The 16,628-nt window shown below is 35.8% G+C and overlaps 2 protein-coding genes and 1 long non-coding RNA gene across 3 annotated transcripts; 1 reads left to right on the top strand and 2 right to left on the bottom strand.

Moving 5' to 3' along the window:
• Positions 1-211: 211 nt before the first annotated feature.
• Positions 212-6,851, bottom strand: BNAA02G35170D. The gene is made up of 7 exons (XM_013872287.3): positions 6,225-6,851; positions 6,040-6,126; positions 5,443-5,706; positions 1,886-2,056; positions 1,733-1,786; positions 829-975; positions 212-702 (listed from the first exon to the last, which is right to left on the bottom strand). Exons 1-7 carry the CDS (start codon positions 6,420-6,422, stop codon positions 325-327), a joined length of 1,299 nt encoding a protein of 432 aa, XP_013727741.2. The 5' UTR covers positions 6,423-6,851; the 3' UTR covers positions 212-324.
• Positions 6,852-8,981: 2,130 nt separating this feature from the next.
• LOC111208584 (dehydration-responsive element-binding protein 2G-like) lies at positions 8,982-10,782 on the top strand. The gene is made up of 2 exons (XM_048749383.1): positions 8,982-10,403; positions 10,521-10,782. The coding sequence occupies exons 1-2, from the start codon at positions 9,541-9,543 to the stop codon at positions 10,651-10,653; spliced, it is 996 nt and encodes a 331-aa protein (XP_048605340.1). The 5' UTR covers positions 8,982-9,540; the 3' UTR covers positions 10,654-10,782.
• A 2,705-nt stretch (positions 10,783-13,487) lies between these two features.
• On the bottom strand, positions 13,488-16,481 carry LOC125582922. The gene is made up of 2 exons (XR_007320314.1): positions 14,412-16,481; positions 13,488-14,342 (listed from the first exon to the last, which is right to left on the bottom strand). It is a non-coding gene; the product is annotated as an uncharacterized LOC125582922 (long non-coding RNA).
• Between the last annotated feature and the right edge of the window lie 147 nt (positions 16,482-16,628).

Raw genomic sequence — 16,628 nt, 5'->3', positions numbered from 1 at the left:
ACTTTAATTGGTGTAGAAAGAAGAAACGTGTCATGGGGTCTTCTGCTATATGCAAGTGGCTGATGAGCGAGGACCATACTTAATCACTAGGTCCAAGCATCAACGACTTGATGAATAATTTTCCAAGTCTTCGAATAAATTTCCAACGTGTATTGAAAGTTTGAACTCTCATATCATACACGCCTCTTTTCTCTATTAATGCAATAATAAATTACTAGGTTTAAATGTTTAATTAATAATGTTGACGATGTAAAAAAAACAATAAGGAAATATTCAATTTTCACTGAAAAAATAACATATTTCAAACTATGTACACTTGTTTTTTCAAGCACACCTAGGATTAAAACCTGGACCACCGTAGTAAAAATAAGTTCCCCACTCATTACTAGACGAACTCTTAATGTCGTAACATTCGGTGTTCTCGGCTAATATCTTGACGTCCTGCACCGGTACAAGACTGTTGTCTGAATCAACAATCTCCAAGTTCCGGAAGTAACTTGCTTTCCCAAACCCTTCATCCGGAAAATGACCAGAACCCATTTGGGTTGTCGTGTGACGGCCTGAAGCACGTGTGTTCACGACCTCACCGCCCCATTCCACGGTGGTTGCGTGGTCGGCTAAGTGGGTGAATAGCTCTGCTGGCCAATACCCGACCAACGTCTTGTCTCCTAAACCCATCCACCAATTCCCCAATTTTGGATCCTGCATGCATTTAATTGCGAGTTTCATTTAAACATTATTTTGGAATATCTCAAGTAACACGTAAACTAGTTTAATACTAGAGTTTACGTGTGTTTATATATAAGAGACAAATAAATAGAGACAAACCTTCCAAATGAGAATGGTGATATCAAATTGGTTTCCATTGAAAGTAGAGAGAGGAGAAATGGCGGCTCCAATGGCAATCTTGTTATTTGTTTGGATAAATCCAGAGCATAGAAGATTGTAACACCCTGTTGCTTGATATGAATCACTCTAAAACAATACATAAATTATCATTGCTTTAGGATAACTAATTATTCTCAAGTAAAACAAAATGCTTTAATCAAGTTATTGCCGAAGCAATGATCATATACCAATTTGTTCATCCAGATTTAATGATTTGGAGAGTAGTACAGAAATTGGAATGGTATAAATCCAATTAATAATAAGCTATTAATGCAATAATAAATGCTCTTCACCAAACAATATCATCATGACTCTGCTCTACCACCATTAACTTCAATATGATCAATACTACACACTAAAAGTACCTGTAAGAATTAATGTTACAAATAAATTTACTTTCAACCGTCATTTTTTGGCGTAATTTACACTTTCAATTCACCCTATCATAATCTCCATGCACAGTGTCACTGACTTTCTAGATGATTACTATTTCATTATATACAAAAGATAAAGTACCATATTGGAACTGTGCTTTCAAAGCAATATATATATAATATATATGGTAGTTCTGAAGATACAATCTATATACCATAACTAGACACTGAACTACACATGGAAACTATCCACTACCACATGAATGTCCTAAAAACCAACACATTAGCTAAAAGTCAATCCTCAAGGATATTCAGTTTATACCCCTAGTAAGTTTTAGAGTACTTAACATTTTTACCAAAAAAATATCTTTTTGACTCTTGATTTAAAGCAAACTGATATGAAAGTGCAACCAGATTATTTGTTGCATCAAAACATAGAAGAGTGGACAAGTAGAAAGCAACAAGCATACCGTCCAATAAGTGAACAATCTTGGTCTGTTGTCACCATACAGCTCCGGACTGACCTGACTAGTATAACAATCAAAGCTTTAGACATATAATACTGCACACAGTCACTAAATAAATAAACATCTCATGAAAGGTTGAATAGTAAAATACAGTACCTGCCAGCCAGCTTCGATGCTATTGAGATCAGGACCGACGAAAGATCCGGACAGAATCCAAATCTGTGAGAGACTGAACTCATTCACTTGTTCAATCTTTGGGTCCCACACATTTATAGTAGCTTTTGCTCCGTATATCTCCGACGATGTTTCCGTATAAGCGATAGCATGCTATCATTCCCCACCACCACCATTAACTTAAAGTTTAGTACTACTATCATTTTAAAATCTTTACTATATACTCCCTCTGGATTTAAATGTATGATGTTTTAGGTATTTCACACATATTAAGACAATAATTATTTGCTATAAATTTTGTCACTGCAATGAGTTTTAATGCAGGACAAATAAATTCTCTAGTAAAAAGACAAGTTGCACGTACCCAACCACCCAACCAGATAATTATTTGCTATTACTAGATTTGTTTGTTTTTCAAGATAAATTTGGTTACTCAAAAGACACTTTACACTTTGGGAATTTTTTTAGTTTTGGAGCCACATTTTTAACGAAAACGAATTTAGAATGGAGCCAAAACCAAAAGAGTATTTCACTAATCTTCTATATATATTAGCAATATGGATTGATGCAAATTAAAACTTATCAATGGCTTTTCACAGATTTGATTTAAATTTACCATTTCAAAATAATGAAAGAGAAGCTTTGTTTGATTTGAATAAAAGTCCACCGAGAAATTCTACTCCATCGGATGATGGTGCAATTATTCAATATGATGAAGAACTGGAAAATCATTCTTTTACGAATTCAGGTATATTTTGTTTCCTTATTTTTAGCTAATTATTTATTTTGTATTGTTGATATATATCTACATATTACTTCTAATAATTTGCTACTAATACATGTCAAGAAATATTCTCTTTTTTGGATAAATCAAGAATTATTCTCTTTTTTGGATAAATCAAAAATCATCGCTGTTTGATCGATTATTTATATATACACAAGAATCACAGAATAATAATTTTTGTTATCTTAATAATTTAATCTTTTTGATATTTGCAACAGGAGAAAACATTCACGTGTCAGAAGGTCTTCAAGAAGCTAATGTTCATAAAAGAAAACAAATGACAGATGGAGAAAGGGTAGAGATCTATCTTGCACTGTTGGAGAGAAGTGTCAATGGAGTTTTACCGAATTCAACGACAACAGAAGTTTCGGATCTATTTTCAGTCCCCTTACAAACGGTCCAACGGATTTGGCGACGAGCCAAAAATACTCCTAGTGGAGAAGCTGTTGACGTATCACACAAGAGGAAAGGAAATTGTGGGAAGAAGAAAAAGCAAATTGACCTTGAGCAATTCGCTAACATTCCACTCCATCGTCGCACAACACTAAGGTCACTTGCAGCATCTTTAAATGTGAGCCATGGGTTTTTGTCTCGACTTTTAAAAGGAGGGATCATTAAGCGACATTCAAATGCCATCAAGCCATCTTTGAGTGATGGTAATATGAGAGCTCGGCTGGAATTTTGTGTCTCGATGCTTGATAGTTCTACTATTCCCAATAATCCGAAGTTCATCGATATGTACAATATTGTACATATCGATGAAAAGTGGTTTTACATGACAAAGAAGAGTTCGACTTATTACTTACTTCCTGTTGAAGAAGAGCCGCACCGTACATGCCAGAGCAAAAACTACATTACAAAGGTAATGTTTTTAGCTGCCATGGCGCGTCCAAGATATGACGGAGAAGGAAATGAGATTTTTTCAGGAAAAATAGGATTGTTTCCATTTGTTACAATGCAACCAGCTCAAAGACGAAGTAGAAACCGAGCGGCAGGCACTTTGGAGTTAAAGGCAATGACTTCAATCAAGAGAAAAAATATAAAGGAGTTCTTAATTGAGAAAGTAATTCCAAAAATCCGGGAAAGATGGCCACAAGAAGATTTTGGAAAAACTATTTTTATTCAACAGGATAATGCGAGAACTCACGTTGATCCGAATGATGAAGAATTTCAAGCAGCTGCTTCTGATCATGGTTTTGATATCCGTTTGATGTGTCAACCACCAAATTCACCTGATTTGAATATTCTAGATCTGGGATTTTTTAGTGCCATTCAAGCACTACAATATCAGGTATGTCCTAAGACTATACAAGAACTTATTTCTGCGGTTGAAGCTTCATTTGATGAATATCCTTCAACACAAGTGAACCGGATATTTTTGACTTTACAAACTTGCATGCAAGAAATTATGAGGGTCCAAGGAGAAAACAAGTATAAAATCCCACATATGAAGAAATCTGTTTTGGAGAAGGAAGGCAATTTACCATTACAACTGAGTTGTGATCCTATCTTGGTACAAGATGTAATAAATTATTTGTCTACTTAAGTTTCTATTATGATTGTGTTATGTTGACGTTTTGTTTGCGTTACATTAGTAAAAAGCCTTTTTTAATTATTTCTATAGAGTTTGTCTTCTTGTTGTAATTTTTTTATTCTTTCAAGTTTATGTTTTCTTTGACAAAATTCTTTCGAATTCATATTACGAATCTCTAGTGGTCGTAAGAGACAAAACCAGAATAAGAAAATTTATTAGAACAGAGATGAAAAATAAACAAACATCATTAATAGAACAAAGCAGAACTATAAAAAGCTAAAAAAAACTTAGACATATTTATCCTCATTATTGTCAATATAGTTTCTTCAATCTCTTTGTCGGGATGAAGCCCTCCCACTTCATAATATATTTTGTTCAAATCAAACTCTCGCATGGTGACAGATTTGCTGTCATGAATTCGATACACATCACTTGATTCTTCTTTATCAGAAGATTTTACATGACAGACTTTCATGTTATTTGATTTATTTTCTTCTTGCTTCACTTTTGTCTTGCCATATTCATCCATTTTATTTCTGGAAAAAAAATCTTAGAAAAGAACAAAAAAGATGATACATTAGGTGACGGTAAATAAGAAGACTATTCTTTACAGAGGTGTAGGTGTGTACGATAGTTTAATTTCATGCAATAGTCATTAATAGTTTGACTTTGAAATTTCTTTTACCCATATAAATTAACCACTTTTGCACAGATAAATATACATTCTTGGAAGTTTCATTTTTATAAAACCAAAATGCATTAACTAAACCTTAAAACATCTTACATTAGTATACAAGAAAAAAAGCCAGAACATCTTACATTCATATCCGGAGGGAGTACTATTTAAGATTTAACTTCTAAATCATATTTACAATCCCAATATATGCGAATGAAAAACCGTGCGTTTACATATTCTTTTATAGATAGTTGTATCATTCAAGAATTATTATAACTAGACCAGATCTTAAATCCATTCAATGCTTATGTTTTGTGTATTTTTATGACTTTAAGTAATGAAACTGACATTGGAAGCTGTTATATGGGTCCATAATTAAATGATTACACAGACAATTCACATTAACATTGCTATCCTATAATATATGGTATCAAGAAAGTATGTAAATGCTAAAAATATTCATTTTCAAGCAAAATATTTAATCAGCAACCGAAAATATGGTTGGATCCAAGGGAGTGAGAAGATAAATTTATGATCTAGTGTACCTCATGTCCACTAGTTCCAAGGGCATCAGGCTTTTCTGTCCGTTGATCAAGGTGAATACTTCGTCTCTTTTTCCCAAAGTCAAAGAGAGACTTGGCTCTGAGCACATCGTCCATTGTGTTGCGTCGTATGGGAACAGTTCCCTTGGGGCACCTCGTGCCGTTCACGTGCCACATTTGCCATGCACCTTCCAGTACACTCGCTGCTTCTTTAACATCATCGCTTCTCTCTTTTCTCACCATCTTCGGGATTGTCCTCGGTGCTTTCTGCGTTATTTCTCATTTTTAAGTTCTAATTTTAAATAAAGCTTTATTACTATCATCAGCCGACTTAATTTATTGTATAACTAAGAAAAAAATACACACTGATAAAAGATGATACAAGCGATATGATTATATAACTTGTCAAATATTTTAAGCTTAACAGCATCACTATAAGTTTTTTTTTTTGGCATCATTTTCATGATTTCTAATTTAATTTGACCTAACAGAAAGTGTTATATATATATATTTCCATACACACTTATAACTAACTTGTGATGTATAAATAGTATGTTAAAAGGTAAATTTTGCTAGTTGGCGGTCGTAAATCAGAATTACCTGAATCTTGTGATGCTTTAAGAGTGGATGATCCAAAGCTGGCTGCTTTCTTTTGGGTACACAATCTATTACATCACCGTCAGGACTCTGGAAATTATTATTTTACAACAACAAAAGGATCTATCACATATAAATTATAGAAATCAGCAAATGCATTTGATACATGTACACACATAATATATAACCTGAATGGTGAAGACAGGAGGCTTGTTGATATTGTTCAAGTGATTTCGGATCCTCTCAACTCTCAAGGTGCTGACTTGTCTATGTGTTTTGGTGTAGTTAACGGCAGAGACATGTGTAACTTTTATGCTCAAGAGACTTACAAAAACAAGAAAGATTAGAAGAAGACTTCTATTGGATGCAAGAACAATAACCTCCATTGATGGATCTTTGAATGTTATCACATTCAGTGACCTGAGACCGGAAAATGAAGAAATGTAAACTGAAAGGAGGACAGATTTTTATAAAGTTAAGATAAGAGGAGGACCATCTCAAGAAAGATTTACAATAGCTAGTCCAAAATATGTAGATGTAAAGTATGTGTATATAAATGTGTATGTGTGTTATAAATGGGGAAGAAGAGAAGTGGGTGAGGAGATATTATGAAGTGTAAATATGGAAATGGAAGAGAAGAAGAGAAAGCAATGAGGTTTTCGAGAAGAAGATCAAATCAAGATTCATCATTGCTCTGCATCGGTTTCATTTTTATATATAGACAGATTAGTTATTGTCTTTTCTTTCTTATTAATAGAGAAACAAAAAAGGAGAAAATATTCATTTTATACATGTGTGCGTGAGAGAGTAAAGCAATACTATTGATTAAAATAATTTTAAGAGAAATAAATGGAAGAGAAGCAAAGGAGAGTATTAATACAATAGAGAGACCTACCCAACTAACTAAACCTTTCTTCCCTTTTATGACACTCCTTCAATGTTTTCATCTGTCACTCTTTCTTTTTCTTCATTTTCTAAAAGTATAAACGTATATTTAGCAATATACAATATTAGCCAAACATATATATAGAGTGCATATTGTGCGTATTTGTACGCCGTATAGTATAACTTGATACCTACTTATGATCTATATATATTTATATATATATGCTAAATGAACAAATTTGTTTTGGTTTAGTTTTGTTTGGAACTATTGATACCAACAAGTCAAAGTAAAATGTTTAAATATGGTTGAGTTCATTTTCATTTCATATTAAAACCGATTATATTTATAAAGAAATCGCACTTCTATATGAAATTTGGTTAGTGTCCGATATAGTATTTTACTGATGCATCAGTTAAACAAAACTTACTTTATAATCTTATAAATAATGTATCATCACATTGCTTCTGTTGCAAATATCTAGTAATTAAAGTTCTAGTGGAAATGCACGAGACGGATCAAAATCAATCACATGATTATGATAATAATCTAAGCATCAGTTTGAACGTTTTATATTCAGTAAAAGATTATGGAGGACCTTTTCACTATCTTTGCTTGAGGGTCTATCAATCGATCCAGCCTTTTTTTAGGTACAAGCATCATCTATATTTGGTACTTTGTCACATGTGTCGTCTTTTAATTGCGTACCAGTTCACTACATATAATTATTTTTGCGTATATGCCTATAAATACAAACTCTGAATGCGATGTCTGAACCAATATCAACAGATGGATAATGAATATACCAACTGGATTCAAAGTGCTAACTAATGAAAATTTTGTCATTTTGTTAAATTAGTTATATTCCCTTTTGGTTTCGTGCAACTTAAACTCGTTGACCAAAACACAATGCTATTTAACTGAATACCCATTTCATTCAACAATAAAATGTATGTGTATAAAATCGTTATACATTAGTTGTTCAAAAAAAATCGTTATACATTATAGTATAGTCTCCATATATACATATAAGGTACTCGAAGTCAATATTAAAAGTCACACAGTGGTTTTATTATAGTGGTCCATGGCAGATCTAGTCAATTTGTAGGTATATCAACTGGGTCAATATATCCGGTTCTAGCTTACCCGAACTCGGTAGAAAATGTTATCAAATTCAAGTTGATCTGATCTTTTTGGGTTAAGGATCATGTTAGATAAAAAAAGGATCATGTTAGAACAATTATAAGCTTTTAAATGATCGCCTCAAAATCCAGAAGAAAACTTTATATTTTGTAATCTGGATGACTGATTTTGATAGTCTTTTTCATCCAAGTGCATGGTACAGACTAGCCTTAATTTATATGCATGTGAGTGAGCATATTTCTATATTATTACTGTTTGAAAAAAACTTTTAGATATCATTAGCATGAATATGCATATTACTGAAAATTGCAGAAGAAAAAAAGTTCCTATTTATATATATGATTCACATGAATTATTTTTCTTCAGCTACATGCGTTTCAAAGATAATTATATATTGAACGTCACTCTTTGAATTTTTAGTTTTTCATTTACATACGAGTTTATCAGTTCCAAGAAGTAGGGGAGTAGAAGAAAACAAGTTTCAAACAGTTTCGACGATCTGAGTGACACTCATCCCCACACTTGCTTCTTATTACTATCTCACACATGTTCCTTTTTTTGTTAACATTACACATGTTTCTTATTCAAAGATAATGAGATTTGTATTTATAACGAACTCATAATAACACAAACTGTCCGATTTGCCCGAATAAATGCAAATTTCTCTAAATTATTTAACTCTTACCATCAACTATGCATAAGACTGCTTTGCTAATTGCATGGTCATCCAAACCCCAAAGTAAACAAAAGGAAAACTAAAAAGCCTTAAAATTCATAGTTTTTTTTTTTGAAAAAATTAAAGTTCATAGTTTTTAACTGAGATATAAATTTAAAGATTTTGTTAATGTATTAATAAATCAGTACATTTTATACACACTGCCATAAAAGTCAAATATAGAACGGATCTTTTTTATCATCAAATGTAGCAAAATCTAGGGAGTCTTTCAAGAAAACTGTTAAAGAAAATCGATGTTTTTAATTGTCAACAATGAAAATAGATGACTTATATAAGTAAAAAAAAAAGGAATAGATGATTTAATAAGTAGTGGTAGAAAAATAAGTACTTCGAGCCGAAGCACATAACGAATGGTTAAGCCATATGTGTTCCTAGTCGTTTGCCAGGGCATCCTCTATTTCAACACGTGACATACAGGCATGTACGTTTACGTACGTATAGAGTTATGTTTTGTCCTTGTTTTCTGTTTATTTTATCAAAACTGTTAAACCTATCCCAAAACAGTGGTCTGGGAGTCGTTTTCGTGTAACAAAGAGACATTAAAAAAAAACAAAAAGAGATTCCTTAGTATACATAAATACACACGTAGACACTCATGCACATGCCACGAAAGAATACGTATACTCTTGACGTGTCCATGAATATATATAAACGTACTCTTCAATTTTCATTTCACTCTATATATATACTAGTTACTAATTTAGACTGTAAATAAAAACATCCATCTCTCAAAGAACACACCATGGAAGAAGAGCAACCTCCGACCAAGAAACGAAATATGGGAAGATCAAGAAAAGGTTGTATGAAAGGTAAAGGTGGTCCAGAGAACGCTACTTGTACTTTCCGTGGAGTTAGGCAACGCACTTGGGGTAAATGGGTCGCTGAGATCCGTGAGCCTAACCTTGGCACCCGCCTCTGGCTCGGCACTTTCAATACCTCGGTCGAAGCCGCCATGGCTTACGATGAAGCCGCTAAGAAGCTTTACGGACACGAGGCTAAACTCAACTTGTTGCACCCACAACAACAACAAAAGGAAAAAGTTAACAGGAACTTGTCTTTCTCGTTAACAGGAACTTCTTGGGATTATAAGCTAGATAAGGTTCATGGGTTGGACCTTGGTCTCGTCCCGTCAAGTGGGTCACGCGGTTCGTGGTCGGGGAGTTTTAGTTTTATACAAGAAGATGACAAAACTACAAGTGAGTCGAGTGTTTCTTGGTTATTACCAAAACGAAGTGATTCACAAGATCAAGAAAGCGTTCATGCTGCGAGTAGCTTGACGTTTTCGACGAAGTTGAAACCGATGATGACTCCTGATTATGGATTATCAAATGGAGTTGGTTCTAGGTTTCTTGTAGAGCAAGAAAAGAAGACGGTATATGATGTATCATCATCGTGTGGCTCGTCGGATAATAAGGAGAGTATCTTGGTTCCTAGTGTCGGCGTCGGGGAAGTGATGCATAGGACGGAGGTGGAGGAAGGGACAGGGTATTTGGAGATGGACGACCTTTTGGAGATTGATGATTTGGGTTTGTTGATAGGTAAAAATGGAGACTTCAAGAATTGGTGTTGTGATGAGTTTCAACATCCATGGAATTGGTTCTTAGAGTGAGTTTTATTTATATTATTATCATTTATTGTTTATCATAAATCTCTCTTTAGTTCGATATATAAGATTAATTAATTTGTTATTCATACATAGTATCGTCATGTGTGTATAAATAGGTTTGAGCATGTTTTGAGTTTCCCTATGCGATATGTAAAATATAGATTTTATACGAACACTACCGAAGTCGGAGACGCTCCCAGACACAGTAATCGAGACACCCTTTATGGCTTTCTTTTCTGGCGCCGGTGAAGGCGTTTCTCGCCGGCGCCGGGACTTACCGGCTCACCTATGCCTCCTTTTCGTAGCTATGTTCTTTTCATACCTTTTGCTCTGTGTTTCACCGTTCATAAAGCTGTTATTATGCGGTGGAGTGAAGATCCGAAGCTCTGGCGACGGAGAAGATAAAAAGATTCATATGAACTTATCGGTGTTCCCTCTGGTTGGTTTCTCATCTGCGTCGAGTCCGGATTCCTCCGTTGAGCTGTTCAATGGTTTTTTCAAAGCGTTTTTTGAATGACGACGTGACTGCGTCATGCTGGGCTGTGGGCGGAGAGGAGGATATTTCAATGAGGACTGTTTCGGGGAAGTCTTCCAAGTTTGTGGGAACCGACGAGCTCTTCCATCCACCGTTTGAGACGCCCCTTACTCCATCCGAACCAGATTGGAAAACGTCTGATACTGATGAGTTTCAGAAGCTTCTTATCCCTTCGTTTCCCACGATGATGATGCCTGCGTTTAGTCTCCTCCGTAGCCGGTTGGCCGTCGACAGAGCAGTCTCGGGGGACGTAGTTACGGATGGATTGATGATTATTTTGATTTGATGTTTTTGATGTGTATGATGTTATGTTTTTGTTTTGAGTTGTATGATGATTGATTTTATTGTCTTATCATTTTTGATTGTTTGAATATGATTGAGTTTTTGATTTTCTCTTGTGAGTTTTTTATGGTGATATTATTTTGATTTTTGATTGTAGTTTGTTACTCATCTATAAGTTTGTTTGATTGCATGATACTTGTGATTGATATTGTGATTTTTATTGTTTTATGTTTCTTTGATTGATTGATGATGTTTTGAGTTGTTTGATTGGATAATTTGTTATTTTTTGTTTTTTTTTTTGTGATTGATGTTTTTTAACTGAGATGTAATTTAAGTTTTTTAATTTTAAGTGATTTTATATGCTTTGAAGTGAATATTGATTTTACATCGATCTAGGGGATTTAGAAAAAGCGGAGACTGGTCTCGAAGGCATGATTAGTGACACAATAATACAAGATGACAGGAAACACGTCTATTATGGCTTTCCTACTCTGCTGGATACTGATAGACGTGTTTCTCGACATAACAGCCGAAGGATCATATGAAAGGGGAATGGTGTGAAGGCATTTTTCCGTGGATTTTGACTGATGGGAATGATTGAACTTTTGATATTTGATTTCGATATATGGTTGTGAATGGCTTGATGATTTGGATTGACGGCCGAGGTTCTCACATTGGTTGACCCAACTGAAAATGAAAAGTTCGTTACTTGTCTCTTTGATTGATTTTTTGATTTTGATTTGATGATTGTTGTGTTGATTGTTGCATTGACTGTTTTGATGACTTGAGGATGATATGATTGATTTGATTGTTTTTTTCCCGAAGGTTGATTGGTTTTGAAGAGTTAAGCTTGTTGACGTGAGTTGTTGTGATGGTGATTTGGAGTTGGATTTGATCTGATGAGGTGATTTGATTGATCTGGGGGAATCTCTTGACGCTCTGAGTTCCGTCGGGGACGGGAGATTACGGGGGTGAGGAGGAAGGGAGGCGTTGGAGACCTTCGGTGATGATGATTGGTACATGAATTCGAAAGGGTTGTGATGGGTGACCGGATTGGAACTCGGACCTAGAGTTCAGCTTTCATTAAGCTCCCTATTTTACTCCCTGATGTGGATTTTTTTGTCATTTTGATGATTTTTTTTTTGATTGATTTGATGATGTGATAAATATGATTTTTACGATCCCAGACGTCCAGTTTTTGATTTGTTTCTTTTTGGCGCCCGGTGAAGGCGTTCTCGCCGGCGCCGGGATTACCGGCTCACCTATGCCTCCTTTCGTAGCTATGTTCTTTTCATACTTTTGCTCTGTGTTTCACGTTCATAAAGCTGTTATTATGCGGTGGAGTGAAGATCCGAAGCTCTACGCGACGGAGACAGATAAAAAGATTCATAGAACCACCTCTATCGGCGTCACTTGCCCTCGGTTGGTCTTCTCATCAGCGTCGAGTCCGGAAGCTTCCTCCGTGCTGCTGTTCATGCGTTTCGGGTAAAAGCCCCGACGTTTTCTTTGCGGGTGACTGTCGTACATCCTTGGGGTCAGCGCTTCCTCTGTTCAAATTTCGGTGAGGACTCCATATTCTCAAAGAAGCCCTCTCTTCCTGTCTCCGGGAACCGACGAGCTCTTCCATCCACCGTTTGAGACGCCCCTTACTCCATCCGACACCAGATCTGGAAACAGCTCTTGGCTTGATCTGAAGAGTTTCAGAAGCTTCTTATCCCTCTCGTTTCCCACGATGATGATGCCTGCGTTTAGTCTCCTCCGTAGCCTGGTTGGCCGTCGACAGAGCAGTCTCGGTGAAGCTCCTTCAACGGCGGCGGCAAGTTCAGCCTAGGTTACGAGTGCATCTTGGGTCTTTCAGCTGACTTTGGGCCTCATCTACCTTTCTTTGGGGCTTGGCCCACTAAACTTATGGTAAAGGTCAGCCTTTTTACTAGTCAATTAAAAAACAGAGTCGTGGTGAGAGACACGATTATAGTATGTACGGCCTTAAACTGTTTGACTAGATTTGTAAAGATTTTCGGTGGGTTCACCGACGTCTATGATTTATGCGCATTGCCATATATCTACTTCATGAAGAAATTATTGGTGGGTTCACCAAGTCATGTTCCATGTTCGATTCCGTTCCCATACCTCCTTTCTATGAAAGGAGAAGACTTCTCGGTTTCTACGGGTAAGTGTTCCAGCTTTTACACCGTCTTGTTATCTTGTGTAGCGGTCTGTACGGGGCCTGAAGATGCAAGCGAGACTACTTCGGTTTATCTCGTTGGTGAAAACTGGGTTTCAACGTCACTTGTGACTAATTTTCGGCTGTCCGACTTTGTCGTGAAGCTCTTATCGACGCATTCAAGCTTTGCTTTGAATTCGCTGTCATCTTCTCATGAAGACCTATCTATTTTAGCTTTGTTTGCTTATGTAGTTTATGCTTTTAATCAAAGAGGATGTTTGATTCCCTCTGGTTGTACGGTTGTACCCAAAAACATTGAAGTTTAATGAAAGTAAGTCGTGTTCAAAAAAAAAAAAAAAAAATAGATTTTATACGAACGTTCTCTATTATAAATCACTCTCTAATGATTCATTTATTAGAACTCGTCTAATTATTTTCTCCTGACTACAAACCTTCAAAAAAGCAGCACATATAGATTGATCTTCAAGACTTCTCACAAATTTGAACTTAAAAAACTTACAATTTATCAATCAGAATCTTCATCACCATTCACAACCACATCATTACCACAATGGTCATCATCGGATAAAACTTCAGATGTGGGATAATCCTTATCATGTTCACAGCCAGTCTCTTCTACCTAACCAAAGGCAACTTCCGAGGTTGCTCTGGCGACTCCTTAAAGAATGAACTCATTACCATGACGTGGAAGACCTGTAATAACTGACTCTTGTCTCTCTTTATGTCTGCGCTTAGGAGCTTCTCGAGCAATGTAGGTTGTTCCGTTGTTATGGAAGATTCTTGAGATGAGTTATTGTCTTGGATTTTTGGTTTTTTACTAAACTTGTCTTTTCCACTACTACCTCTCTTATTCTGGAATCTTCCCTTCTTGCCATCCAGACGACCCATTTTTGCTTCCTTGTCAAGGTAGCAGCCTGAAGCATTTTCCTTTACATTCTGCAAATAGGTAACTTAGCATTCAACGGGTCAAAAGGCGGTGAGAGAGGGATAGCTGGCTGCTCTAACCTTCTCAAAATTGAGTTTAGTTGGATAATTCTTACGCCGAGCTCCACGCCATTGGTTAATTTCCTTTGGAGTATAGGTCCAAACGTATGACCTTCTCGTGGAGAAAAATCAAAACAAAGCTGATAGCTGAGAGCTGACATTAACGTGAACAAAAATGATAACAAAGGATGTAGTCCAGATAATAATCCTAACCAATATTAAAAGTTATATATGGATCACAATGCATTATGAGCGTGAAAGGCAAAAAAAAGAGAGTAAATGGCTTATTGAACAAAAGGAGATTCAGTGAGACATATAGCAAGGTGCTATGATAATTAGACCTGGCATCACTACCTTTTCTTTTCCTTAGCTATGTTATCAGCATCAGATCCATCGAGCTCAGTTGCCATCTTCTTCTTGTTCCCTGCAATTGAAGTCAGACATAGAGAGATCAAAAACAACACTACTAACTTGAAATAAACAAGATGTCTGGAACCAAATAATCTAAAGAGATACAAAAGAATTATATTTTAAGGCTAACTTTATCAACTAACATTATAACGGTAGGGGTAACACCATTCTTTGCAGTAGTAACAATTGGCATTTTCAACGGATACTGAAAGAGCTCCAAGTTTATACTATTTTGACTAAAAGGTATATAATTTCAAAACAGAAATGTGAATTCGATGGAAAAAGAACTAACCTTTTGCCTATTTGATCCTTATTAAACCCAAACTTTTTCTTTGGATTATCTGCTTGATGCAAATGAGATTTCTGGAATCTACAAAAACTCACAATACATATATCCAAGACTATAAAAAACTAATAAATGAAAAGTGAGAAAGTAGTAAGAACTTACCCTTGACCAGTGCCTTTGAATTTTTGTTGTTTTGTATATTTATTTCCAAAATCATTAACTTTTGAGTTGGAAGTTACATTGGTGTTGTTGACATTTCCAACAGACTGTACCTGCAGAAGCCTCAAAAGTTAATTAACCAAAGTAAAAACTAAAGAGATGAGACAACAAGAGTCACCTGTGGCCTTGGCTCTGAGAAACCAGGAGGATGCATTTGGTGATTCTGATGTGGAGTTGGAACCGGAAGATACGGAAGGGAGTTAAAGGAGTTACCCTGTGGCTGAGAAGTGAAAGCAAAAGGGTCAAGAAGAGAAGGCTGGAAGAAAGTGGGATGAACTAAAGGAGGGAGTGAGTGACCACCTAGAAGATTCCCCAATAAGTTTGGAAGTAACTGGTTGATATGGTTAGGCAAACCAAACTGGTGAAACTGTTGAGGGATATTGAGGTTGTTAAAGAAGTGGGGATGCATTGGCATATTGGGCATCATCATTGGATGTGGATTCACTAAAGGTTGGTAACCATTGTACTGGTGCTGATTATGATAGCCATTGTTCTGCAAACACAAAGCGAAAACAGAGAATAAATGGTTACCTTTGAATCGTGAATTTCGCTGGCGTGGAGCTGGAGACTCCCACGACTGTGTTGGAGTGAAGGAAGAAGAAGATGGAACCTATTTAATTGGACCGCGAAGCAGCTGACACGAACTGGTAATGTTCTTGTAGACGTGGCACGCTGACCTGGAGTCAAACTGATGATCCACGTGGCTATTGGTCTTACTTTTGGATATGTAGTAACGATAAATGGGCTATTAGACTGGGTGAGAGTGTTGGATCACTTGGGCCTTTTTGTCAACTTTTTTGTTAAAAGATATTTTATCTAATTAAATGAATTAAGTTTCTGGTTAAAAAGGAAGTTTATGGTTGTTCTCCATAAGCTGGCATACACAAGTCTCATGTGAGTTCTTGTTAACAATAAAAGTAGGGTGGTTTTGTGTCCCAACCTTTTGTTTGTTCCTTACTTCTTGTGAAACTTTGAGGTGGATATGGGTGGCCTTTAACATATTCACAAGTAAATACAGAATGAATTTGTGAGATCTAACCATGCCCTAGTTTTTGAGTAGTCATTTATTCTTTAAAATGCAGTGAACAATTGTAACCAAATAATGTCTTTATCAAAATTGTAGTAGTCAGTGAAAAAACAATGGCAGAGAAAAGGAAGCCAACTTATGTATGATAATACTACATATGTAGATGTACAACATTATCGTTTTCTTGGACCACAAATACTTTGGTAATATTATCGTATAATATAGTTCTATTTTTTTAATTGTGGGATTGTAAATAACTAAAAATTAGAAGTAAATACTTCTGGTTGGCTTAACA

Source organism: Brassica napus, chromosome A2 (genome assembly GCF_020379485.1).
Source record: "Brassica napus cultivar Da-Ae chromosome A2, Da-Ae, whole genome shotgun sequence".
Classification (NCBI taxonomy): Eukaryota; Viridiplantae; Streptophyta; class Magnoliopsida; order Brassicales; family Brassicaceae; genus Brassica; species Brassica napus.
This window is presented reverse-complemented; position numbering and strand designations above follow the sequence as displayed.